The 22965-nt window shown below is 52.9% G+C and overlaps 10 protein-coding genes across 10 annotated transcripts; 7 read left to right on the forward strand and 3 right to left on the reverse strand.

The window, feature by feature from the left end:
- Positions 1-202: 202 nt before the first annotated feature.
- BDP55DRAFT_552710 (dihydrodipicolinate synthetase) lies at positions 203-1323 on the reverse strand (the record flags this gene model as incomplete). The annotated part of the gene is made up of 3 exons (XM_060569226.1): positions 203-638; positions 710-802; positions 869-1323. The coding sequence occupies 3 exons, from the start codon at positions 1321-1323 to the stop codon at positions 203-205; spliced, it is 984 nt and encodes a 327-aa protein (XP_060429472.1).
- A 483-nt stretch (positions 1324-1806) lies between these two features.
- Positions 1807-3565, forward strand: BDP55DRAFT_715615 (aldo/keto reductase). Its single transcript, XM_060578314.1, has 7 exons — positions 1807-2142; positions 2208-2354; positions 2417-2521; positions 2609-2893; positions 2979-3034; positions 3107-3252; positions 3314-3565. The coding sequence occupies exons 1-7, from the start codon at positions 2074-2076 to the stop codon at positions 3490-3492; spliced, it is 987 nt and encodes a 328-aa protein (XP_060429473.1). The 5' UTR covers positions 1807-2073; the 3' UTR covers positions 3493-3565.
- Positions 3566-4109: 544 nt separating this feature from the next.
- Positions 4110-5431, forward strand: BDP55DRAFT_693991 (mandelate racemase/muconate lactonizing enzyme domain-containing protein; the record flags this gene model as incomplete). Its single annotated transcript, XM_060577288.1, has 4 exons — positions 4110-4285; positions 4336-4445; positions 4499-4610; positions 4684-5431. 4 exons carry the CDS (start codon positions 4110-4112, stop codon positions 5429-5431), a joined length of 1146 nt encoding a protein of 381 aa, XP_060429474.1.
- Positions 5432-5591: 160 nt separating this feature from the next.
- On the reverse strand, positions 5592-8682 carry BDP55DRAFT_768576 (Six-hairpin glycosidase-like protein; the record flags this gene model as incomplete). Its single annotated transcript, XM_060581031.1, has 11 exons — positions 8295-8682; positions 8125-8242; positions 7991-8055; positions 7032-7921; positions 6822-6975; positions 6691-6766; positions 6471-6625; positions 6344-6401; positions 5860-6292; positions 5755-5805; positions 5592-5698 (listed from the first exon to the last, which is right to left on the reverse strand). Exons 1-11 carry the CDS (start codon positions 8354-8356, stop codon positions 5592-5594), a joined length of 2169 nt encoding a protein of 722 aa, XP_060429475.1. The 5' UTR covers positions 8357-8682.
- Positions 8683-9159: 477 nt separating this feature from the next.
- BDP55DRAFT_155571 (uncharacterized protein) lies at positions 9160-9720 on the forward strand. The gene has a single exon (XM_060565630.1). The coding sequence runs from the start codon at positions 9268-9270 to the stop codon at positions 9598-9600; it is 333 nt and encodes a 110-aa protein (XP_060429476.1). The 5' UTR covers positions 9160-9267; the 3' UTR covers positions 9601-9720.
- A 173-nt stretch (positions 9721-9893) lies between these two features.
- BDP55DRAFT_664309 (citrate synthase-like protein) lies at positions 9894-11700 on the forward strand. The gene has a single exon (XM_060574937.1). It carries the CDS (start codon positions 10031-10033, stop codon positions 11558-11560), a length of 1530 nt encoding a protein of 509 aa, XP_060429477.1. The 5' UTR covers positions 9894-10030; the 3' UTR covers positions 11561-11700.
- Position 11701: 1 nt separating this feature from the next.
- Positions 11702-13015, reverse strand: BDP55DRAFT_768578 (uncharacterized protein). The gene is made up of 2 exons (XM_060581032.1): positions 12704-13015; positions 11702-12620 (listed from the first exon to the last, which is right to left on the reverse strand). Exons 1-2 carry the CDS (start codon positions 12737-12739, stop codon positions 11718-11720), a joined length of 939 nt encoding a protein of 312 aa, XP_060429478.1. The 5' UTR covers positions 12740-13015; the 3' UTR covers positions 11702-11717.
- A 1209-nt stretch (positions 13016-14224) lies between these two features.
- BDP55DRAFT_552347 (calcium-translocating P-type ATPase) lies at positions 14225-17974 on the forward strand (the record flags this gene model as incomplete). Its single annotated transcript, XM_060569201.1, has 2 exons — positions 14225-16834; positions 16889-17974. 2 exons carry the CDS (start codon positions 14225-14227, stop codon positions 17972-17974), a joined length of 3696 nt encoding a protein of 1231 aa, XP_060429479.1.
- A 921-nt stretch (positions 17975-18895) lies between these two features.
- BDP55DRAFT_552457 (fungal cellulose binding domain-containing protein) lies at positions 18896-20071 on the forward strand (the record flags this gene model as incomplete). The annotated part of the gene is made up of 4 exons (XM_060569211.1): positions 18896-18998; positions 19048-19196; positions 19257-19943; positions 20018-20071. 4 exons carry the CDS (start codon positions 18896-18898, stop codon positions 20069-20071), a joined length of 993 nt encoding a protein of 330 aa, XP_060429480.1.
- A 315-nt stretch (positions 20072-20386) lies between these two features.
- On the forward strand, positions 20387-22583 carry BDP55DRAFT_582662 (fungal-specific transcription factor). Its single transcript, XM_060570841.1, has 2 exons — positions 20387-21925; positions 21981-22583. Exons 1-2 carry the CDS (start codon positions 20583-20585, stop codon positions 22564-22566), a joined length of 1929 nt encoding a protein of 642 aa, XP_060429481.1. The 5' UTR covers positions 20387-20582; the 3' UTR covers positions 22567-22583.
- Positions 22584-22965: the final 382 nt, after the last annotated feature.

The following is a 22965-nucleotide window of genomic DNA, read 5'->3' on the forward strand; positions in this document are numbered from 1 at the left end:
GGGCTCATTGGCATCAAGGTCCACATGGCGTAACACTACCATGAGACAGACACGGACATGCCAAACAAGCAGTGTGCTTTTCCGTGGCACCAATATAGTCACGGTACGGCTAAGTCAACTTCTCAATGTTGGTATCATGGCCAATCATGCAATTCGTAAGCTCCCGGCTCCAACTCGTCTATACTACTTCAAGGCAAAGTCTTTACAAGGAGTCCTCAATCTTTTGAATATCCGCAAACAAGAGCGAATCCAACGCCTTGAAAGTCCCCTCATCCAAGCGTCCCTTGAGCGGCAACCGCCCGCCTTCGAGCGCGCCGAAGCCGGCCTTGCGAATGATACCCTCGCGGATACCAATGATGCCAGTCTTGCCGATGAAGTCCTCGGCGCGGCTGACGGCGTACTGAAGGCGCTGCACCTCCTCGAGGGTGCTCTGCTCGACGGGGCGCTTTTCCGCCAGGCTGAAGAGGCGCGAGACCGTCTTGGGGTAGAAGGCGGCGAGGCCGTCGATGACGCCCGCGGCGCCGAAGAGGACAATGGGCGCGAGCTGTTGGCCGAAGCCGCTGTAGACGCGGAATTTGGCGTGGTCGATGCGCGGGTCGGAGGAGACTTGGAGATGGAGGGAGACGTTTCCGTGGGACCTGGTGGTTTTGGGGAGATCGCGTTAGAATGCCTGGGGTCTGGGAGGGCCATCTTTGGGGGAGAAACTTACATCTTGCAACCGACGATCTTGGGGTGCTGGGCGAGGTCTTTGTACGTGTCGGGCTCGACGAGGACGTTGTTTGTGACGCCGGGGTAGTTGTATCTACGCCCACATTAGCATGAATGTCTCTCGCGCATGCACAGCGGAACTGTACGGATAAGAACTCACACAAGAATGGGCAGAGGGCTCTTGTCAGCGACGACAGTGTACCACTCCTTGATGTTCTCCTGGTTCGCCGCCGTTCCAAAGTATCCGGGAACGAGCACCAGACCCCATTGGGCGCCAGCCTTTGCGTAGTCCTCGAGCCACTCGAGAGTCTCGTCAATGCCATTGGTCAAGACGCCGGCCATGATGGGGTAGTCAGGGAAACCAGCCTCCTCGAGGCCCTTCTTGACGCCGGCGACGAGGTCGTGACGCTCGGCCTTGTTCAGGTGGATGGCCTCACCGGTCGAGCCGAGGAGGACCAGGCCGCGGATGCCATTCTTTGCGAGGTAAACGCTGTGCTTGACTTGTGTGTCAATGTCGACCTTGGGCTGGAGGGCACCGGCTGAGTCGGAAGCCGAGTGGAAGAAGGTTGGGACTGGGACGAAGACGCCCGTGGGTGGTACTCTGACGTCCGCCATTGTGATGTGTATATGTGTATTTGAGTGAGAAATAGAGGGTGATGAACTAGCAAGACGCTGTGGGAGACTGAGCTTCGCTTGGGAATGAATTGGGGTTGAGATTGACGACTCTGGGTATCACGATGCTGCAAAGGTCTTCTTTTGGTCGCGAGGTTTTTGTTGAACCCCTCGTTGGAATTTACGTTCACGATGGAAAACGTGTCAGACCCGGTCTCGGTGCCCCTCGGCAATCCCGCTAGGGACTTGTTCGATGGCGTTCTCGGGGTGTGATGACGCGGGGGTGGAGTCAAGTTGCGCCAAAGGTAACGACCGAGCGGGGAACATCCCGACACCATCCCGTCTGGACCATCTCTAGCTCCTCAAGTGGTTTCCCACGGACGAGTCCCGGCTGTCGGACATCGTCTTGCTTGAGCCTTGCAGAGTTGAGCGGGGGGGGGGGGGGGGGGGGGGGGAGGGGAACGGGAGGAAAAGACCGGAAAAAGAGGTTTACCTAAGGCCAATTCCGTGCCAACGGACCGTGGTAGACCCCCCTCATTGTGTGATGCGGAAATCTTGCAGGCTCGATGGGAGTGACGACAGCCTCAAACTGGAGATATAAGAGCTCTAGGGAAATTTGTTATTTGTGTAGAGAGTGACATATGATAGACCAACATAAAGCACGCGGATAATTGCTCCTCATCTGACTCTCATCTGTACAAATTACATCCGATCACGGAAGCAGCACCGCAGATACCAACTTGCTCTACAACAATGTCGTTAGCTCAGTCTTTCAAGCTTCTTTCGGGACATGAGATCCCAGCAGTTGGCTTGGGCACCTGGGTGAGCACTGCGAGAACAGCCTGCTACGATCGAACTTCCATCTGATTGACCGTGTGCAAATGTAGCAATCCAAGCCCAATGAGGTCAAGAACGCTGTTGAGCATGCCCTTAAGTCGGGGTACCGCCACATTGATGCGGCAGCCGTCTACGACAACGAAAAGGAAGTCGGCGAAGGTCTCAAGGCTTCTGGCGTTCCAAGGAAAGACATTTTTGTAAGTTCTTCGTCCTCCTGGGCACCGCATCGGGCGTCAAAGGGCTGATCCCTGTCCCTCAGGTCACCAGCAAGCTTTGGAACACCCACCATAAGGCAGAGGATGTAGAGACGGCACTAGACATCACCCTCAGCGACCTGCAGACTGACTACGTCGACTTGTACCTGGTAAGCACCTTAACCTTTTCTGTCTTGCCTTACACCCACTTTGGTTCTCTTGATCTGCCATCCTAACGCAAGAATGTCGTGCATTAGATTCACTGGCCCGTATCCTTCAACAAAAAGGACGATGCCACCCGCTTTCCCCTGCACCCCGTCACCGAGGCCGTCGACGTCATCGACGTCCCCGTCATCGAGACGTGGAAGGCCATGGAGGCCCTCGTCAAGAAGGGCAAGATTCGTTCCATTGGCGTCTCCAACTTCACCCGCGAGAAGATTGAGGATCTCTGGGACAAGGCCGAGATCAAGCCGGCGGTGAACCAGATCGAGGCGCACCCGTACCTGCAGCAGCCTGACCTCTTGGCCTGGTCCAAGGAAAAGGTGAGTCCAGCCGAGCGGAGAAATTCTCCGATGTTGCATTCCCGTTGTAGGCTCCATGTCGCTAATCTGTTGCTTGTGAATGCAGGGTATTGTGGTTACGGCGTATAGCCCCCTCGCTAACAACATTTACAACCTGCCTCGGTGAGCGCCCAGCAGATACCCGCGTGTTCCCTTCCGAAGACTATGTGAAGTACATGGACTAATCCGCATCAGTGCCGTTGACGACTCCACCATTGCTGAGCTGGCCAAGTCCCTCGGCAAGGAGCCGGCGCAACTCATCATCAGTTGGTCTGTACAGAGAGGCACGGTCGTGTTGCCCAAGTCCGTCACTCCCTCCAGAATCGAGAAGAACTTTGAAGGTACGTGATCATGGAAGCTGGTGTTTACATTGTCAATTTGACAGGCACTGACTTCTACTAGTGTTTGAGCTCCCCAAAGACGTTTTTGAGAAGATCAACGCCCTGGACAGGAAGCACCGCTACAACTTCCCAGCCCGCCTCGGTCAAGACATCTTTGGCGAGTCGGACCCGGAGACGCTGAAGAAGGCGGTAGAGACTTGGGTAGCACAGCAGAAGAAGATTAGAGCAGGCCAGGCATAGACATGGAATAATAGAAATGTGATTCCCCATTGGCATAAACCAGAATCCGTAGCGTTGTAACCTCTGGTAGAACCGGAGATAGACCTTTAGAGGTTCTGTAAGTCACCAATAAGATCAACCGGAACTTGTAAACTGCCTCGGTGAACCTTTTCCGTCCCTCACCCATCACGTTTCCTCACCGGACGGAAAAGCGTACACCGAAGACCCCGCACCACCCCTCCCTACCCTGGTGATGGACTCGGGTGAGGGTGTACCGAACCCCGCACACCTCATCCCACCCTTCTCCACCGCTGCGTGTGGCCGGGTAATACCCATGCTCCCTTCTCCGACGGGAAGGGATATGCGATGCGGAGGCGGATCGGACGAAGAGAGGCGGCTTGAGGAGGCGGGTCGGAGAGGTTCCGGACTTCATGCCGACTTTCCCGTCGTTCAACTCCGTCGAGCTCCGCTTTGTGGTGGTAATATCAGCTCACGATTGCCTCAAGTAAGCTGGTCGTTTGAGAGCATCTTCCAGACCAAAGTTAACTGAGACCAGCAACCGAACCTTTGCTTGGACCCCCTCCCTACTTTCCAGATTCCCTACAAACTTTCCCAAACGTCATCAAACAAACTTCATCATGGGCAAAATCGCAAAGATGGAGTACTTCCGAGTGCCACCCAGGTGGTTATTCGTGAAGATCACTGACGAGGCGGGTAACGTCGGCTGGGGTGAAGCATCCCTCGAGGGCCACACTCAAGCCGTGGAAGGCTGTCTTGACGCTTGGTTTGAGAGGTATTCGGGCATGGAAGCTGAGTATGTTAGCCTACACAATCCTTGAGCGTCACGTTGCTGATCCTACGAAGCGACATTGAGCACATTTGGCAAATGTCATGGCGGACAACCTTTTACCGCGGCGGGCCAGTCTTTATGAGCGCGCTGGCAGGCATCGACATTGCCTTGTGGGATCTCAAGGGTGAGCAGTCTCGCTGCAGCCATATCTTCGATGTCGTTACTAACAGTCAACAGCAAGAAAGCTGAACCTCCCAATTTGGCAGCTCCTAGGAGGAAAGGTCAGAGATAAGCTCAAAGTCTACGCATGGATCGGCGGTGACCGGCCAAACGACGTAGAAGAGCAGGCGTAAGTGAACAAAACCAATCAACCATTCTCTCAGACACGCAGCCTTTCTAATCATTGGGTTTCTCAACAACAGACGAGCACGCAAGGAGCAGGGATTCAAAGCCGTCAAGATGAACGGCACAGAAGACCTCGGCTGGCTCGACTCCCCCGACGCCCTCGACGCAGCCGTAGAACGCGTCAAGGCCGTCAAAGCCCTCGGCATGGACGCTGGCGTCGACTTCCACGGCCGCGTGCACAAGCCCATGGCAAAACAGCTCGCAAAAGCCCTGGAGCCTCACCGCCCGCTCTTCATCGAGGAGCCCCTGCTATCCGAGCACCTGGGCGGCATCAAGGAGATCAGCCACCTCACCTCGATCCCCATTGCCCTCGGCGAGCGCCTCCACAGCCGCTGGGACGTGAAGCCGTTTCTTGAGGCCGGCTGTGTGGATATCCTCCAGCCTGATATCTCTCACGTCGGCGGAATTTCCGAAATGCGAAGGATCGCGGCCATGGCGGAGGCGTATGATGTTGCGTTGGCGCCGCATTGTCCGCTGGGGCCGATTGCGTTGGCTGCGAATGCGCAGGTTGACTTTGCGTCGCCGAATTTTGTGATCCAGGAGATGAGTTTGGGTATTCATTACAATAGCACGGGTCAGGACCTGACGAGTTATACTCATAACCCGGAGGTCTGGAAGGTTACGGATGGCTACATTGACCTTCTTACTGGTCCTGGCTTGGGTATTGAAATTGATGAGGCGCAAGTTCGTGAGTTGTCCAAGGATGCGAAGGCTTGGGTCAGTCCTGGCTTCATTGGACCCGGCGGAGAGATTAGAGAGTGGTAGAAGACCACGCAGGATATTTCTAGTAATCCAGCATCTGCCCAAAATCGCTCAGCCAAATTTGTTGTTCTCAGGCCATATCCACGTCTAGAAGTCCCCTTTTGAGGTAAAGCCGTCTAAGATGTCATTCATCATACGAAGCTACCGATACTATGTAGCCTCCTCAAGGTGCCTTTTGAAGACCCTCTTGTTTAACCACCCATCCCGCTCCTTGCGGGAAGCCAGGTGCATCACCTTCTGACCCTTGCCAGCCAGCAGCCATGTACGCCACTAGCAATCATCAGCCCATCAAGTTTCTTGATGTTGATGTCACGGTCACAACTTACCTGCATATAGAAAACCAGCATTTCCAGGCATGAAAGGAGGAGGGGTGCCGCCTGGGTGAACGATAAGCAGTGGCACCAATATCACAGAGAGTGTAGTTAACTCACCATCCCCACCTCGAATGGCATAGCCAGCATCATCAAACTTCCAGTAATCATACGCCGTCAAGTGATAGATAGCTCTCTCCGGGTTACCAATCCGCGCAGAGTTGATAGCCAGCACCGGCCGCCCCCAGCCGCGGATTCTCTGATCCGTCCATACATCCCACACTTTGTCCGCCGTCTTCAGCGCAACTACTGGGTCGACAGCTGGTGTGTCTGGCAGTATCCCCTGCATCATGATGAGACTACGCGGGTCTCCATTCAGAGCTGGATCTTGCCACCATGTGCCATTCAACCCCTCATACACCGCGTACAGACCATCAACTTGTGGTGGCGGGGCGAGGTTCTCAGCTACTTCTGTCCATTTTTCGGGGACCGCTTGGCCTAGTCTCTTCTTCCACTCGCGCGCGAGATCGAGTCCGTATCTCCAGTATGCGATCTACATCGATGTAAGATGGGACCTTTGGCGGATTTGCTGGATTGAGCTTACCTCATAGGCCAGATTCAATGTCTGTGATGGTGGCGTATTCTCAGTTACACCGTATGAACTAAGAAGGCCCTATGATGAGCATACACATAGACTTCTGCGTCTCAGTCTGCAAGAGGGTCAGACTCACGGCGGACCCAAATCATAGTGTCCCGAGCTTTCATTCTTCCAGGCGTACGATGCCATGTAGTCGGCAGTCTCCGTCAGGACTGCATCCCATGACTTCAGGGTCTCATCGCCTGGCGAAGACTGATACGCAAGCTCTGCGAGATACATGGGATGAGGCTGTCTTGTTAGAAAAAGACACTTCGCTGAGAACCGACGCGCGATCTGGGAATCGGGGACAGTACCTGTTGCCATAGTAGAAGGCCGTTAATTCCACCAGGGGAACTGACACCCGTCTCTAGTTCCGTCATCTTGGGCCACCTGCGAGTGCTATTAGATTGCAGTCCCACCAGTTTTGCAATCGAAGTGAGCCTACCTGGCCCCCTCCCATCCTTGCGATTTTGCTCTGGCGAGAGAAGATGGAAGCAGCGTCTCGTAAATCTCTGGGAATATGTTGTCAAAATACCTTTTTCGACCCCATGTCACCCAGTGGGCATTGTGCCAGATGACCATTTCCATGTGAAATTTGCCTGCCAGAATGAGCTTCGCACATCTCTCATGACGCGGCAGAAGAGTCTGTACGCACCGTACCACCCATTGTTCATCAACCCACTCTCCTGTGGTGATTGGCCGGATGCCGCGCTGTTCACACGGACGTGATACTGCGATAGAATGATGCGTCTCTGCAACTCTGTGGCATTAGGGTTCGAAGACAATGTCAGGTCGACAAAACCACCCTTGTTCCAGTAGTCGTGCCACTCAGCGATGCTTTCCTCTTGAACGTCGGCCGGGGGCCGGGGATCCTGCTTCTGGGGTGAAAAGTCCGCAGTGAAGGTAAAAGATGGCGAAGTCTGGTTAGTACCGCCACCAGGAGAAAGCGTGTATCGATGAGCCGTAATCTTATCAGACCCCTCTGGCTCGTCTCGTGAGAGGTTAAGAGGGGCTTCGTGGGGCCAGCGCAGGTTGACGTAGTAGCTCGTCTCCTGCAACTCGTGGTAAATATGCGCCAGGTCGGATCGGCCGCAAGTATTAACGATTCGAGTCGTGTGGTTCGACGGGAAGTCGTACACGCCGGCAAAGACTTCGTATTTATACTTTGTCGTGTGAATAGGCGGATACGGGAAATCGAGCTCGACCTTCAAGTCGCCGGAGGACACGAGATCCGATTCGATTTGAAATGTAACGGCATCGGTTGCGAAGTCGCCTTGTGTAACTACCTTGACGGCATTCCCGTCAACTTTGAAAGTTGAGGTGATGATACCGCTCCACAGGTCCAGCTGTTGTCTTGGTTCTGCGATCGCCGCTGCCGACAGTGTTTCTCCCTTGAACTTCAGACCGATCCGGCCCAGGTTGATGCGGTTAGGATTACTGATGAGCCATTGTGAGACTTGGGTAAGCTTCGAATCGGGGATATCGTAGGAGACATTTCGGCCATGGGTTAGCATAGGAACGCCTGTGTAGTCGCTGAGCTTCTCGCTGTAAGAGCCGTGTTAGTTTACTTGACGTTTATGATCAGGATCTTGGGAGGCGACACGATCAACATACCCGTTGGTTGGAAGCGAATCGTTGTGCCAGGCCCAGCTTGAAAGTGTATTGAAGGGCAAGAAGGTCTGTAAGAGTTTATGGCTTCAGCAAGAGTATTGGGAGATACAAGTAGCGTAATTGGATTCAGTTCCCACCTGCATGCCTGTGTTATCCACATTGAAAGCGAAGTTGCCATTGCCAACTTGCAATGGCGTGGTGTTATTATCGATCAAGTTAGTACGGACAACATTGAATTGAGACACAACCCGCTGTCTAGGATATGTCAGTTGGACGGTGAATCGCCGGGGGACTCCCCTAGACTCACCGGTCGATGCTCCCCAGTGCGACCACCGGTAGCAAAGTGGTGCACAGGAGTGTCAAAATCATCGTGATGCCTTGAATTTAGAGTCTTTTACATGCGGCTTGCAGACCCACAAGACTTTGGAGCAAGCATACAGAGACATCTAGAAGAGCTGGCACAAGCGACGTTTTGTAGCAATTTACCCGGAAGAATTACCAGTCTCGATTCCTCCACACGGAGGACGATCCGGGCAAACCGGGGTGCTGGAGATGCATGTTGTTCCCCTCAATCCCATGAATCTGGTGAATGACGTCGGCGTGCTTGCTTGCGCGATCAGTTAGCCCGAGATCTTTTGGGAGGATAAATTGAAAAAGGAAGTTGAATTGCAGTGATGTGTGGTGCGCTGTGAGAGTATCCGGAGGTGACCTGCGAGTGCGGAGGGAGCAAAGCAGCCACCCTGCTTTTACCCCAAACTGCACAGCTAAAAGTAGTCAATCCACTGAGCGGGTTTGCGGGGAAGCCTGTCGCCGTTGTAAGTCTGGTCATCTTCTTTCAAATCCTGAGTCTTATTTTTTGGATTTGGATTTTTGCATGGACCAGGGTTGATCAAGACACTGAACCCGCAAGTTGGTACAGGTATCTTCAAGTTGATGTGACATTTGACGATCGACATATATAAATGAAGTGAAACAGCAAGATTTCGAAAACTATTCCAAGTTAGGACCAATTTTTTGGACGAAGTGTCGTCCCGGGGCATCGCTACAAACACGAGGCTGGGATTTCAATCTGGTTGCGACCTCTTAGTCCTCCGACATAGTTATCGTCATCTCATAACTTAGTATACATCAATCATTGAAGATCCTTCATAGATGTGATATTCTTCCGAGAACCTGTCTTGAGAACCTAAGAACAGTGCTATGAAGTCTTTTACGGCTGTTCAGAAAGTACTTCACACAGAGTGAGAGACAGAGTTGACCCCTGTAGTGCAAACGCGCCTATGAGATTGGCATTAGTCGAGAGCGGATCTACGTTGGGGAGTGGCTTTACAAGTCACGACCGCAATCGCTACAAGGAATTGAACACTTTTTGGAACCGAAAGAATTTGCTCTTCTTTTATCTTCTCAAATCCCACATATATCCTATGATTTCTATGGTACTGCCTGTTCGAAATACCCCTACAGAGCTCAATCACCCAAAATGCATGACCTCTAGCAATACCCGTACATCGATGGAAGCACCCTGTAACGTTTGGTCGGAGCTTTCGATCACATGCATTGGGATTCGACGAAACATCAATATCATGTCCACTACCACCAGAACGAGTACTTGAGAATGATGCCATGTTCACTGAGGGCACAAGAAACGCCGCTGGTCCGACAGAGAAGACATGGTCATCTGGAGGTTCCCGGACCAGGATGGAAGCTTCTCACTAAATCATTATCCCACCCCTGGCATGTGCAAATGCAGCTAGCTTCAGCCACTAATCTGGGGATCTGTGGAACTCGTGGAGAGTTGCAGTTGAACCTCGGCACTCGGGCTCAGTTGCCGATCTCCCGACGTCAACCGACGGTCTTAGCGCAGCTTTCAGCTGCTCAGGAGAAGCTCTCCGGACAAGGAACATTGTCCGTAGCATCTGAAATCCCATCCGCCCGGGCTCAAACAACGTCCTATTGAAAGCCATTGAATTCCGCAAAACTGTCATCTCATCTCTCGAAGCCAGCAACTGAGATCTCAGAATCACCCCAGTCTCTTCTCGGAAAATGGTCACCGTTGCAAAGAACGCGCCACGTGGCGCAACCAGCGCGCCGCGCCAGTCGCTGACCATTGTCGACAACCGTACTGGAAAGTCTTATGAGCTGCCCATCACCAGAAATTCCGTACTGGCTACGGACATCAAGAAGATCAAGGCCGCTCGCGGCAACGACCGCGCTGAGGATGAGACCGACCAGGGTCTCCGAGTCTACGACCCTGCCTACATGAACACCGCCGTGGTCCAGAGCAACATCACCTACATCAACGGCCTAGAGGGCATCCTCCGGTACCGCGGCTACCCCATCCAGCAGCTCGTCAACAAGTCGCATTTCTTAGAGTCAGCGTTCCTTCTCATCTACGGCGAGCTGCCGACAACGTCACAATACAACAAGTGGCAAGATGAAATCATGCACCACACCTACATCCACAGCGACATCGAGGGCATGTTCAAGTCGTTCCGTTACGACACACATCCGATGGCCATGTTACAGGCGTCATTCTCCTCAATGGGTGCCTTCGCGCCCGAGTCGAACCCGAGTTTGCAGGGCCAGAAGCTGTACACCAACGCGGCTTCCGGCGACGTCGAGGCCCTCAAGATGCTCGATAAGCAGATTCTCCGCATCATCGGAAAGGCACCCACGGTAGCCGCTGCCTCATACCGCATGCGCCAGGGTAGACCGTTCAACCGCCCGGCCCAGGGTCTCACCTATACCGGCAACTTCCTGTACCTACTCGATCACCTGAGCGGGCATGAGTACCAGCCTCACCCTGTCCTGGAGCGCGCCCTCGACGCGCTCTTCATCATCCACGCCGACCATGAGGTCAACTGCTCCACCGCCACGGTACTGCAGGTTGGCTCAAGTCTTGTCGACCCCTACAGCGTCGTCTCTGCCGGCTGCGCCGCGCTCTATGGCCCCAGCCACGGCGGCGCCAGCGAGAGTGCGATTCGCATGCTAATGGAGATCGGCAGCCCCGAGAACGTTCCCGCCTTTATGCAAAAGGTTGAGAAGCGCGAACGCGTACTTGTTGGCTTCGGCCACCGCGTCTACAAGAACGTCGACCCCCGTTCGACTGCCATTCGGCAGCTGGCTGAGGAGGTCTTTGCAGTCACGGGCCGCAACCAGCTCCTCGACACGGCGCTGGAGCTTGCAAAGTATGCTCGCGAGAGCGAGTTCATGAAGAAGCGTAACCTGTACCCCAACGTTGACTTCTACTCTGGCCTCATTTACCAGGCCATGGGCTTCCCGCTCGACTTCTACCCGGTCTTGTTCGCCGTGCCCCGCTGCGTTGGCTGGTTGGCGCACTGGAGGCAGCAGATGCTGCAAAAGGGAGGTGTCAAGATCTGGCGCCCGCGTCAGTTGTACATTGGCGAGGGAGAGCGGGAGTACATTGATGCGGACAAGAGACAGGAGAAGAAGAGCAAGACTGTGTTTGACGAGCCTGTTCAGGTCAGCCACGGCGGCGACAGCAAGAGAAATGAGCTTGCCACGTTCAAGGACGAGATGGGACATGCTTGGAGGGGTCGTTCGAAGCTCTGAGGGGCTACGCTACTGTCACATTGGTTCGGCGGCGTACTGGTTAAAGGATCTCAGACTGCTTTTAGGATTGAAGCCATGCATGTTCGATTAGGAAGAATGTTACAATACGATCACATCTCTATTGACTCATATATATTGACTCATATATATTGACTGATCAGATCAGACCTGCCTGTTGAGCCGCCTTTCTGAGAGCATCCTCGACCTCCTTATTGCTCATGGTTTTCAATCCGACCTTGTCGTTCCAACTCATCTCCTGGAAGCTCTCGCTACCTCCGTACCCCTTTCCATACATCATCTGGTAGTAAAAGTCAATCCAGACCGACCTGTCACCTTCAGCAAACTTGACTTTGGCATTCTGGTAAACCTCCTCAACATCAAAGTTCTGCACCTCAAACTTTTGACCCGTCACAGTCTCCGCCATCTCCGTCAACTCCTTCTCACTGACAGCAGCGGAATAGATGTACAAAGACTTATTTTCAGCCTCCTTGTACAGTCCCCTTTCATCACGGAAGACCTTGGCAATCGTCTCAGCGACATCCGAAATCTTCGTCGTTCCGATCAAGTTGTCGCCGCCATTGTGGTACCGAGCCGTCTTGCTCCGGAAGTTTGGACCAAGCCCACCGAAGCCGAGAACGAGCTCGAAAAAGGGCCCGTTGTTGACACTCATCCAGCTCGAATTATTGCCGGTCTTGGAAATCTGCTCGATGAGATAGCGTCTAGTACGGACCTTGTCGACGACGATGGGCAGACCCTCGGCGAGTGACGAGTCCACGTTGGTGCTGTACTCGGAAGGGATGATGCGCTTCACCCTGGCAGCGACGGCTGCGTCGATCCATGGCTTCTGGTTCTCCAAAACGATGGGGTCCGGCGCAGCTGAAATGACCGCGTCCTGGCCTTCAAAAGCTGTAGTTAGGGCGCTAACATCTTTCAAGTCGAGTTTGATGGCTTTGACTCCCAAGGGAACGGTCTTGGCGGATTCGGAGCGCTGTATGGCTGTGACATTGAAGCCGGACTCGAGCAAGGTCTTGGCCATTTGAGAGCCCATCTGGCCAGTCGCCTACGATCTGGAGCTTTAGTGTTTGATCATGAGCAAACTCACTCTAAGGGGAGGCTCCCGCGAGAACTGAGAACAGGACTTACGCCGATGATGGCAACGTTACGAATTGGTGATGCCATGATTGGTGATTTCAATTGAGACGGCAGAATACCCGTGTGGTTTAAAGATGCTGCAATATTTTTCTAAAGCACAGGTTGAATAATGATGATGTCGATGTTCAAGATTGCGGTCATCGTACGTCGTGCTGTAGTTTCATTACCTATGCACGAGGCCGAGCGCTAGTGACCATAACGTCTAGTCCGAGCGGACAACGCCAACTCATTGTCCGATGGCCGAATGCATTTGCAGCTGTCTTTGATTGAAATAGCATGGAGATTTGGGACGGGTAATTCCACGATGAATAGTGGAGCTCAAGCTTGATATTGAATGAAGTACTCATTGAATGATACCAGTCAATCTAACGTAACGGATGTCGTGAACGTTAATTGAACCTGGTAGGAATGTTCCGAACCCCCAAACAAGGTATTTACACTTTCGACCGGTTGCATTGCCAGTCTAGGTCCTCCTGGATCAAAGACGAAATCAATCCGGCATTTCATGTTACCCAATTCCCCAACCCATAACCTTGTGAGAACTAAATATGGAGCTTATGTTGATGTTAACTCGATGAGCCAACGTGAGGTCAGTTTGGGTTGTGAGTGTGTCTCTCACTTCATGAAACAGCAAACAGAGTGCCCTCGTCTGCCTGCTTAAGCAACTTATGTGCAATTATCAAGACACTTTCTCTTCGAATTAACAATCACACAACACTCTGACAAAGAGTACGAAACAAAACATCGTGCAAACAAGACCCTGGATGATGTCAATGGGGCAAAGCCAAGTCTCTCGCTAGACACGCCAAGCCACTTGAGAGCCGAACAGCCGCTAACATAACTGGGCCAAGCCAACTTTGAGGCCAGACGTTCCTTGCAAATATCCACATCTCCTTCGCATCCTCCGAAGAACACTGCCACGCCGACACCGAGAAGACGGCGTCAAAGTGCCCCGGATGACCACCGCGAACGGCCGAAGAGTCACCCAAGACCACGCATCTCCGCTTCACTCTCGCCCGAAGGCCATCTCAGAGGCAAACAACCCCGGATTGACCGATGCCCACGTGCCACCGTACACCGGACGGTTGCAAACACATCCGATTCAGTTGCCTGGCGGGCCCGTTGATCTCCACATCCCACACGACCCAGGGCTATAAGGCTTGTGCAACGAGTCTAGTCCCAGACATCGTCTACCCACCCCAACCAGTAAACATCCTCACAGCGTGCCGAGAAGCCTTGGATTTTTCTCGGCACGAATGTGAGATTCGCCAAGATGCAATGACGCGGCTCTCAGATCCGTGCCGTTGCCCCAAAGGTCGGTTCCAGATGACCATAACATATTACCAACTGTTGTCTCCCCCCTGCTGTTGATGGGATTATGGACACACTGGCGCTGCGTGTCTCTGTTCTTCTCCTCGTCAATTCTTGCCCTTTCTGATCTTGAACATCTGTCTGTCGTCACGCCCATCGCCGTCCAAACAAACTTCTCCTGGCGACTGGAGGCACGAGACGATGGCCGACGAGATCACGGCCGCCGCGCCGCGCCAATTAGATACAGGCCAAACCCCGACAAAGGACCCATTCAGCAAGCAGTTCGCCCGGCAGCTAGAGGACAATGAAAAGGAATTGGACCTTCGCGATGATGCTGTCATCGAGAACAATAGATTCGCGTTCACGCCGGCCCAACTTCACAAGCTCATCACTGCGCGCAACCTATCAGCACTCCGACGCTTCGGTGGTCTTCCCGGCCTTGCAGCAGGCTTGCGAACAGATCTTGCCGCTGGACTTAGTGTAGATGAGACAAGCCTCGAGGGCACGATCTCATTCGAGGAGGCTATCGCTGCAGGAGAGGCAAAGCGGGCTGCCACAATCACACCTCTACCTTCACCGACACAACACAAGCATGGTATCAAGTTGGACCTAGACCTGGTCCAACATGAAGCCCAGGGATTTACCGACCGGAGGCGCATCTATGGCGAGAACAGACTCCCGAAACGAAAACAAAAATCATTCTTGAGGCTAGCATGGATCGCGTTCAACGACAAGCTCATGTTCCTCCTCACGATCTCCGCCACGATATCTTTGGCGCTTGGTATCTACGAAACAGTAGATGCATCCGATGACGAGCCGAATATCCAATGGGTGGATGGTGTCACCGTGGTGGTGGCTATTCTGGTCATTGTATTCGCCAGTGCTGCCACGGACTGGCAAAAGAACGCCAGGTTCGCGAAGCTCAACGAGAGGAAAGAACAAAGAGACGTCAAGGTTATACGGTCCGGCAAGACACAGAACATCTCCGTTTACGACGTGCAGGTTGGAGAAATCATGCACATTGAGACTGGAGATGTCGTTGCCGTCGATGGAGTACTGGTTCAGGGCTCCGGCATTCAGGTCGATGAGTCCTCTCTCTCGGGCGAATCCGAACTTGTACACAAGAATGTGCCTAGCGAAAGCGATGTCCGCAATAAGAAGGCCCACAGATCTTCGGCGACTGACCCTTTCATTCTCAGCGGGACGACGGTATCTGGCGGTGTCGGTGCGTACTTGGTGACATCGGTAGGAACCAACTCGACATATGGCAGAACTTTGATGTCGCTGAGAGAAGACGTCGAGGAAACCCCCCTGCAGCAGAAACTCGGAAAGTTGGCAAAGCAGCTCATCACGTTTGGCGCGATTGCCGGTATCATCTTCTTCCTCATCCTATTCATTCGTTTCCTCGTCGGGCTTCCGACCATGGGCGGAACCGCCTCTGAAAAGGCCGAGACATTCTTCAAACTTCTCATCCTAGCCGTCACTGTTGTCGTGATCACCGTGCCTGAAGGCCTAGCTCTAGCAGTCACCCTTGCTCTCGCTTTTGCCACGACCAGAATGCTCAAGGACAAGAACCTCGTCCGCCTCATCCGTTCCTGTGAAATCATGGGCAATGCCACATGCATCTGCTCGGATAAGACGGGAACATTGACACAGAACAGCATGACGGTCGTCGCTGGCAGGATCGGACTTCATGAGCGCTTCGGTGACGCCCCGAGAGAAATCAGTAATGATGATGTGAAGAAGGACCCGAGCACCGACGACGCCTCAGACCAGGAACTCCCAAAAGCTTTGCTGGAATCCTTGAGCAGCGATTTGAGAGCACTGACGAAGAACAGCATCGCGCTGAACACCACTTCGTTCGAGAGCGATAATCCGAACGACGCCGGCTTCGTGGGGACGAGCACCGAGACTGCTCTCCTGAGATTCAGCCGCGAGTTTTTTGCCATGGGGCCACTTGGTGAAGAGAGGGCAAACAACGAGATTGTCGACATGTTTCCTTTTGACGCGTCAAGAAAGTGGATGGCAGTCATGTCAAAGCTGCCCGATGGAAAACACCGACTCCTCGTCAAGGGCGCAGCCGAGGTCGTCTTTGACCAGTGCACACACGTCCTCAAGGAACCGAAGGTTGGTCTTGCCGTTCAGCCGATTACGACCGAGATTCGAGAAGACCTGCGATCGACGATCCGCGAGTATGCCAAGCAAATGCTTCGACCGATTGTCATCGCCTACAAGGAAGTCGAAGCACCATTCGAGAACCCAGACGATCCCGATTCCATCAACTTCGAGAAGCACTTTGCCGACATGACATTCATCGGCGTCTTTGGGATCCGCGACCCCCTTCGCCCGGAGGTCCTCGATTCCGTGCGACAGTGTCAGGAGGCCGGTGTTTTTGTGCGTATGGTCACTGGAGATAACTTTCTGACGGCAAAAGCTATCGCATCAGAGTGCGGCATCTATTCAGCCGGCGGCTTGGCAATGGATGGGCCGACGTTCCGGAAGCTGACCCCCGCTCAGCTGGATCTGGTCATTCCGCGGCTTCAGGTGCTGGCGAGATCTAGCCCGGAAGATAAGCTCCTGCTCGTAACCCATCTGAAAGGAATGGGAGAGACAGTTGCCGTGACTGGCGATGGCACTAATGACGCGTTGGCTCTCAAGGCCGCGGATGTAGGCTTTGCCATGGGAATCCAAGGAACCGAAGTCGCAAAAGAAGCTGCGTCTATTATTTTGCTTGATGATAACTTTGCCTCGATCGTTAAGGCTTTAGTATGGGGTCGCACGGTGAATACAGCTGTGAAGAAGTTCCTCCAAGTAAGTGAGATCAAAGTCCTTGAGTCAGCGTAACGGACATTAATAAGGTTCTAGTTCCAATTCACAATCAATATTACCGCCGGAACTCTTACTGTTGTCTCCGAATTGGCAGGAGACTCCATCTTCACCGTCGTTCAACTACTCTTCATCAACCTCATCATGGACATCTTCGCCTCGCTTGGTCTGGCAACAGACTATCCCTCACCAGACTTCCTCAAACGCAGGCCAGAGCCACGCACAGCACCCATTGTAAACATCACGATGTGGAAGATGATCCTGGGCCAAGCAATCTACCAGCTGGCAGTCATGTTCACCCTCCACTACGCGGGAGACCAACTCTTCCATCCCACCACAACCGCAGAGCGCGAGGCATTGCAGACAATGATCTTTAACATCTATGTTTGGATGCAGTTCTTTAACCAGCACAACTGCCGTCGTGTCGATAACAAGCTCAACATCTGGTACCAGGGCGTCCTCCGCAACCCCTGGTTCATTGGGGTGCAGTGCGCCACTCTGGCCGGGCAAATGATCATCATCTGGAAGGGTGGTCAGGCTTTCGACACCCGCCCTCTCAATGGTGCGCAGTGGGGATGGTCGATGCTGTTTGGTGTCCTTGTAATTCCGCTGGGTGCTTTGATACGGCAGGTTCCCGACGAGTACGTGTACGGCTTCTTCCAGGCAGTCAAACGAGGCTTCCTCAGTACGCTTCACGTGCTGTCCAAGTTTCTCCCCTCCAAGTGGCGGAAGAAGGCCGAGGAGGAAGTTGAGGACATGGGGGCGGCCCAGAGCTGGGTCCTACAGACTGGCGCCGCGCTCTTACGGCCAATGAACTATGAATGGGGCAGCTCAACCCCGCCGCCAGGCTCAAAGCTCGCAGGGCGGGTGTCGAGTATACCTGCAGCACAGAGAGAGGCTTTAATTCGTGCCGCCAAAGCGGGCACTGGGGATAATGAGATCGATGTACCTGCGCTGGTCGATGCAGCGCGTTGCGCCAAGGTAGAGTTGTCCTATGGTCTCGAGGTCCATCCAGAGACTTTGGTGGAGGACCCTATCTTATTGACTTCCATCGGGGTCGATGGGAAGAAGTGTCCGCCGAGCCAGGACCCGGAGATCTTGCGGTACCTGCAACGCCCATCATGAAAGTCTTTGCTCGTTGGTTTATGAGATTAATTGGTTTTCCATTGTAGAACAGACTTGGTTTGTTTTAGCTGCCTTGCCCACGCGTTGACAGCTCAGAGGTTAGAAGTCCAGTGTTGTTTTGTTTTTGAGGTGGATGGCACTTTGATATCATAGCGATACATGTATGTACGTTTACGAAGTAATGTCAGATACCTAAGTTGGCTCAAAAGTATTCTCTGCTATTTTAGTACTATTTTCTGCTTGTCACATCCCGCTCAAGTACAGTTCAGCATCAGCCACCGCCTTGTTGAAGACCATACTAGCTGAAATGATCTCAATAATATATGACAGATGACCAGCCTTTCGAGTACCTTTCAAAAGTACCAATCCCAAGTATCCTGCGTCGCATTACGGCGGTTACGGAAGGTACGTGGCCGGCGACTTCTACCGGCCGACCGGCTATATGGGTTCTGGACTGCAATGTTGTGCTAGTGAACGTTCCAATGCTACAACAACATGACTGCGCTTTGCTCGTGGCCAATGCTTTCATATGCCAATGTTGACCCCGTGGAGCTACAGACATTGAAGTTTGGGTCAACATATATGCCGAGACGGCCTAGCCGGGGCAGTAACCCACGGGACCAACAAAAGTAACAGGAAGGGCCGATCCCATATTCGGGGTTTTCCAAGGATGTTCAAAGTTCTTTTGCTAAGGATAATGTGAACAATGATGACAATAGTTCATATTGGTAGATCATAGGAATGAGAAACATATTGAAGCCCGTTTACGGTCTGGTGCGTCCAATAAGAACTCAACCAGCAGATCGACGATTTTATAAGAATGAAAGTGGTTTCCGACTCCAGGATTGCCTTGCTCGTAAGTGACTGGTTATTATCCTTTTCTATCGTTAACACTTACTGAGCTCATCAGCTAAAGTCGCCATGAAGTGGAACATTTTCGCAGCGATCGTAGCGATCGCCGGTAGACAAGTTGCCGCCCATGCCACTTTCCAGCAACTTTGGGTCGATGGAACTGACATGATACGTTTCTACCTTAGCGATGTAAATGGCACCATGACTGACTCCCCTTCAAGGCTCGCAGTGTGCAAGATTGCCTCAGAGCAACTCGCCTGTCACAAATGTCGCTGGTAACGAAATGAGGTGCAACGTCGGCGGAACCAGTGGCGTGAATGCCAAATGCCCTGTCAAGGCTGGTGGAGCAGTCACCATTGAAATGCATCAGGTAATGCTACAGATCCTTCATGGCAACGAACGGATCATCACTGATACATGGCCGCAATAGCAAAACGGCGACAGAAGCTGCAAGAACGAAGCCATTGGCGGCGCGCATTACGGCCCGGTCATAGTCTACCTCAGCAAAGTCGACAACGCCGCCACAGCCGACGGTTCCTCGGGCTGGTTCAAGATCTTCCAAGATGGTTGGTCCGCTAAATCCGGTTCCGGCTCCGGCGACGACGATAATTGGGGTACCAAAGATCTCAATACCTGTTGCGGCAAGATGGACGTTCCCATCAGCAGAGACATCGCTGATGGCGACTACCTTCTTCGCGCGGAAGTCATCGCGCTCCATGCGGCCGGTCCGTCGGGCGGAGCGCAGCTTTACATAACCTGCTTCCAGCTCTCCGTCTCGGGCGGCACGGGAACGGCGAAGCCCGCGACGGTTAGCTTCCCGGGGGCTTACAAGGCGAGCGACCCGGGTATCGCTGTCAATATTCATGCGAAGCTGTCTGGATATACGGTCCCTGGTCCTGCTGTTGCTTCGATCGGAACCACGAAGACGGCAGGTTCTGGATGCAGTGGTTGCGCTTCTACGTGCGACGCAGCTAAGGGACCTGTTGGCACGGCGCTTCCTGTCTCGCCTGTAGGTGGAGGAGGCACGTCTCCTGGGACTGGAAGCCCGCCGTCGTGTACTGTTCAGAAGTATGCGCAATGTGGTGGTCAGGGTTGGACGGGATGCACCACCTGCGCCGTAAGTTGCTCATCTTTTCATGCTCGAGTCCCGTTCCTATATGGTTGAAACTAACAACTACCTACTGCTTCCAGTCCGGGTCAACTTGCCAGGGTGTATCGGCGCCGTATTATTATCAATGCGCCTAGTTCCTTGGCCAAAGAGTTTGAAGACTGACCTGGAGGCCTGAGTCTAAGTTTCTCTTTTGAATGCACCGAACTGTCTTAAAAGACGTGCGTGAAATAGATCCGAGTGAGATCGGACTCGGTCACTCTAAGTCGAAACAAGATTTCAGAGTTCCGCTTAGTTTTACGTTTGGTTGCGAGGTTCAATGTCTTCATGTTCTTATAAGAAAGCTATGGGACAGGCAGCTCGCCAGGCGGTGCCAGCTGCGGACTCAAGTTTGGCTTACCCGTGATCCACGCGCGTTGTTGATTCGAAAAGCACCTTCTTCTTGTCATGCCCCGTCACTCAAGCCGGGCGAGACATCAACCACATGCTCTGCCTTGCCTTCATCTTGTCCAACAGTGGCTTTGATAGCAGCTCGGTGTTTCTACATCTTGTCCTGATACATGGTTTGTAAGCAAGCTCCCAGGCAGTCTGATCAACGAGTTGCTTGCTGTTGAAAAGCCACGACGCGTTCGTCGTCATTTCAGCAGCATGTCTGGTCACCAGCGAAGATATATGAGCAAGCGCCAGCGCCCGTGTGACTTCTGCCGCTCCCGCAAGACCGCCTGTCGGATTGATCAAGCGCCGCCATGCCGCCTATGCGTATCACACAACCGACAGTGTACTTTCGTCGAGGCTGCTGCACCAAGGAAGAGGCTGTTGACGTCCGATGACGGCCCTAATACAGGCGACGGGTCGAGCTCATCTCATGTTGGTTCACGGATGGCTGCATCAGCGATGACAATGCCAAGTCCAACACAACTTATCCCGCAGTCTCCAGACAAGGAGCTTGATCAGTTGAATTATACTGGAGACTTCAACTTTACCACGACCCAGTCCGAATTCGAGGCCATGTTCCGAAGCCCGCAGGCTCCAAGCACACCTTCAGCCGTGTGTATGAATACACCTCGTCAGTCAAGCTCGAAGGAGGAGGCCGAGTATCCTCCTGGTACCAACCCCCAATTGCTAGGTCTCAGCGGTGACATGGACCCTCTCCTTCTGCGTCATTATCGATTTGATGACCACGGCATGTTCGGATTCAAGGAGCTTGCTATTCACTCGGTGCAAGACCAACCAGTCCCTTGTCAGTTTCTCATCTCACAGCAATCCATCTTCTCTCGTCGCAGACAAGAGGCTGGCTCCAACTATCTAGGAGTCATTGTGAACAGACAGGAACTAGAAGACATCATTCCAGCCGCTGTTGGTCAGCGTCTCATCAAACTCTTCTGGGACTTCATCCAGCCCCGGTGGCCCATTCTGTCGATATCACGACCTGTAGAACCATCTTCATCATCTCCGTATCTCCTTGCCGCTATCTACTCTATCACTTTACCTTTTGCCCTTCATGACGATAAGCTAAGTGTCGACGTTGCATATGATAAACCCCCTTATCCTGCCTTGGCACAAATTATCAACAAGGCTCTCATCTACGAAGTCCACTCGCCGAGCATAGCGGTCGCTCAGACTCTCTTACTCCTTGCTTTGCGCCCATCTGCAGATCCTCTCGTCGCAGATACGGTATACAGACGGGACATTTTGGGGAGGCTGGTTGCCTGCGCAACCACACTAGGTCTTCATCTGGATCCCTCGGGGTGGTCGATGCCAGATTGGCAAAAGGCTCAACGGCAGAGGCTATCGTTTTGCATCTTTGCCGTCGATACATGGACAGCCTGCGTTCAGGGGTCACCGACACTGATTCATCGAGATAACTGGCTCATTACCGCGATCGAACATGGAAGTTCTATTGGTTCCGGAATTAGGGATGAAGACGAGACACAGCTATCACAGTTCTCCGCCGTGACTGAGATTCTCAACTCAGCACTCACCAGCCTTTAGTAAGAGGTGTATCTTTTCTTGTCTTACCCCCAACAATGCTAACGTTTTCAACAGTTCAACCCGCGCTGTTAATAACTTGGCTAAGAGCAATGATAAGACTTGTGTCTTGACGAAACCCTTACTTCAAAACCTTTCCTCTGTCGCAGTCCAGGCAGACTCGACAACAAACTCTCATCGTCTTGCCCACCTCTACGTTCGCATGATCATCTTGCGGGCTGTACTTCGTCCAGTACTGGTCCAAAGCTCAACAGACTACAAGTCATCTGAGGAAAGGGCGAGTCCAATGGAAGAGGAAAGAGAAGCCATGAGAGACTGCACTCATGGTCTGTCCGATGTCATAAAGATCTTAAGCTCAGACACAGACAACGTCTTCTGGCCATCTTGGACTCAGCTCATAGTTTCCTCGATTTGCTTTACTCAAATGACAATGGCTATCTCCTCACATAGTTACCAAGAGGCCTTCGATTGGATTACTGATTTGCAGTCGACACGGAAGAGTCTTCGATTGAAAGTGGCGTCATTTTCATTCCTCCGCCTGGGGTTACTGAGAATCGACGCTCTCTTTTGGCGTGGGCTTGCCAACGTCTTCCATCTCGAGGAGCACATCGAAGCAGCATTCAAGGCCACGAATTCTGCATGAATGCTTGTCTTTTCTCTGGGCTTGTTCTACAGTGACTATCAACTCGAATTAATATCCAAAAGTCAAAGTTTAGCTCCCGTATCACTCTGCACAATGCCTTGCAGAACATCTTCAATGGCTTCGACAGCCTCCAACGCCATGCCATATCCCGCCTGGAGCCCGTGCCGCTCGCCCCGTAGTTGTGTACAAGAACACGCGTCTGGCCATCGACAATCAGCTCGACCCGCTCAATTCTGGCACCACCCTCGTGCGAAGGCCGAAGACGGGAAAAGCTAGCAAGCATCTCTGACTCGATTTGGGTGAGCTCGCTGCTAAGATCAGATGTTCTTTGCAGAATGGAATCGGTCGCGTATGCAAAGTGTCGCTCGTTCTACAATAGACGTCAGCGATAAAAGTTCT

This window comes from Colletotrichum godetiae, assembly GCF_030913485.1.
Source record: "Colletotrichum godetiae strain CBS 193.32 chromosome Unknown BDP55scaffold_21, whole genome shotgun sequence".
In the NCBI taxonomy this organism is placed as follows: domain Eukaryota; kingdom Fungi; phylum Ascomycota; class Sordariomycetes; order Glomerellales; family Glomerellaceae; genus Colletotrichum; species Colletotrichum godetiae.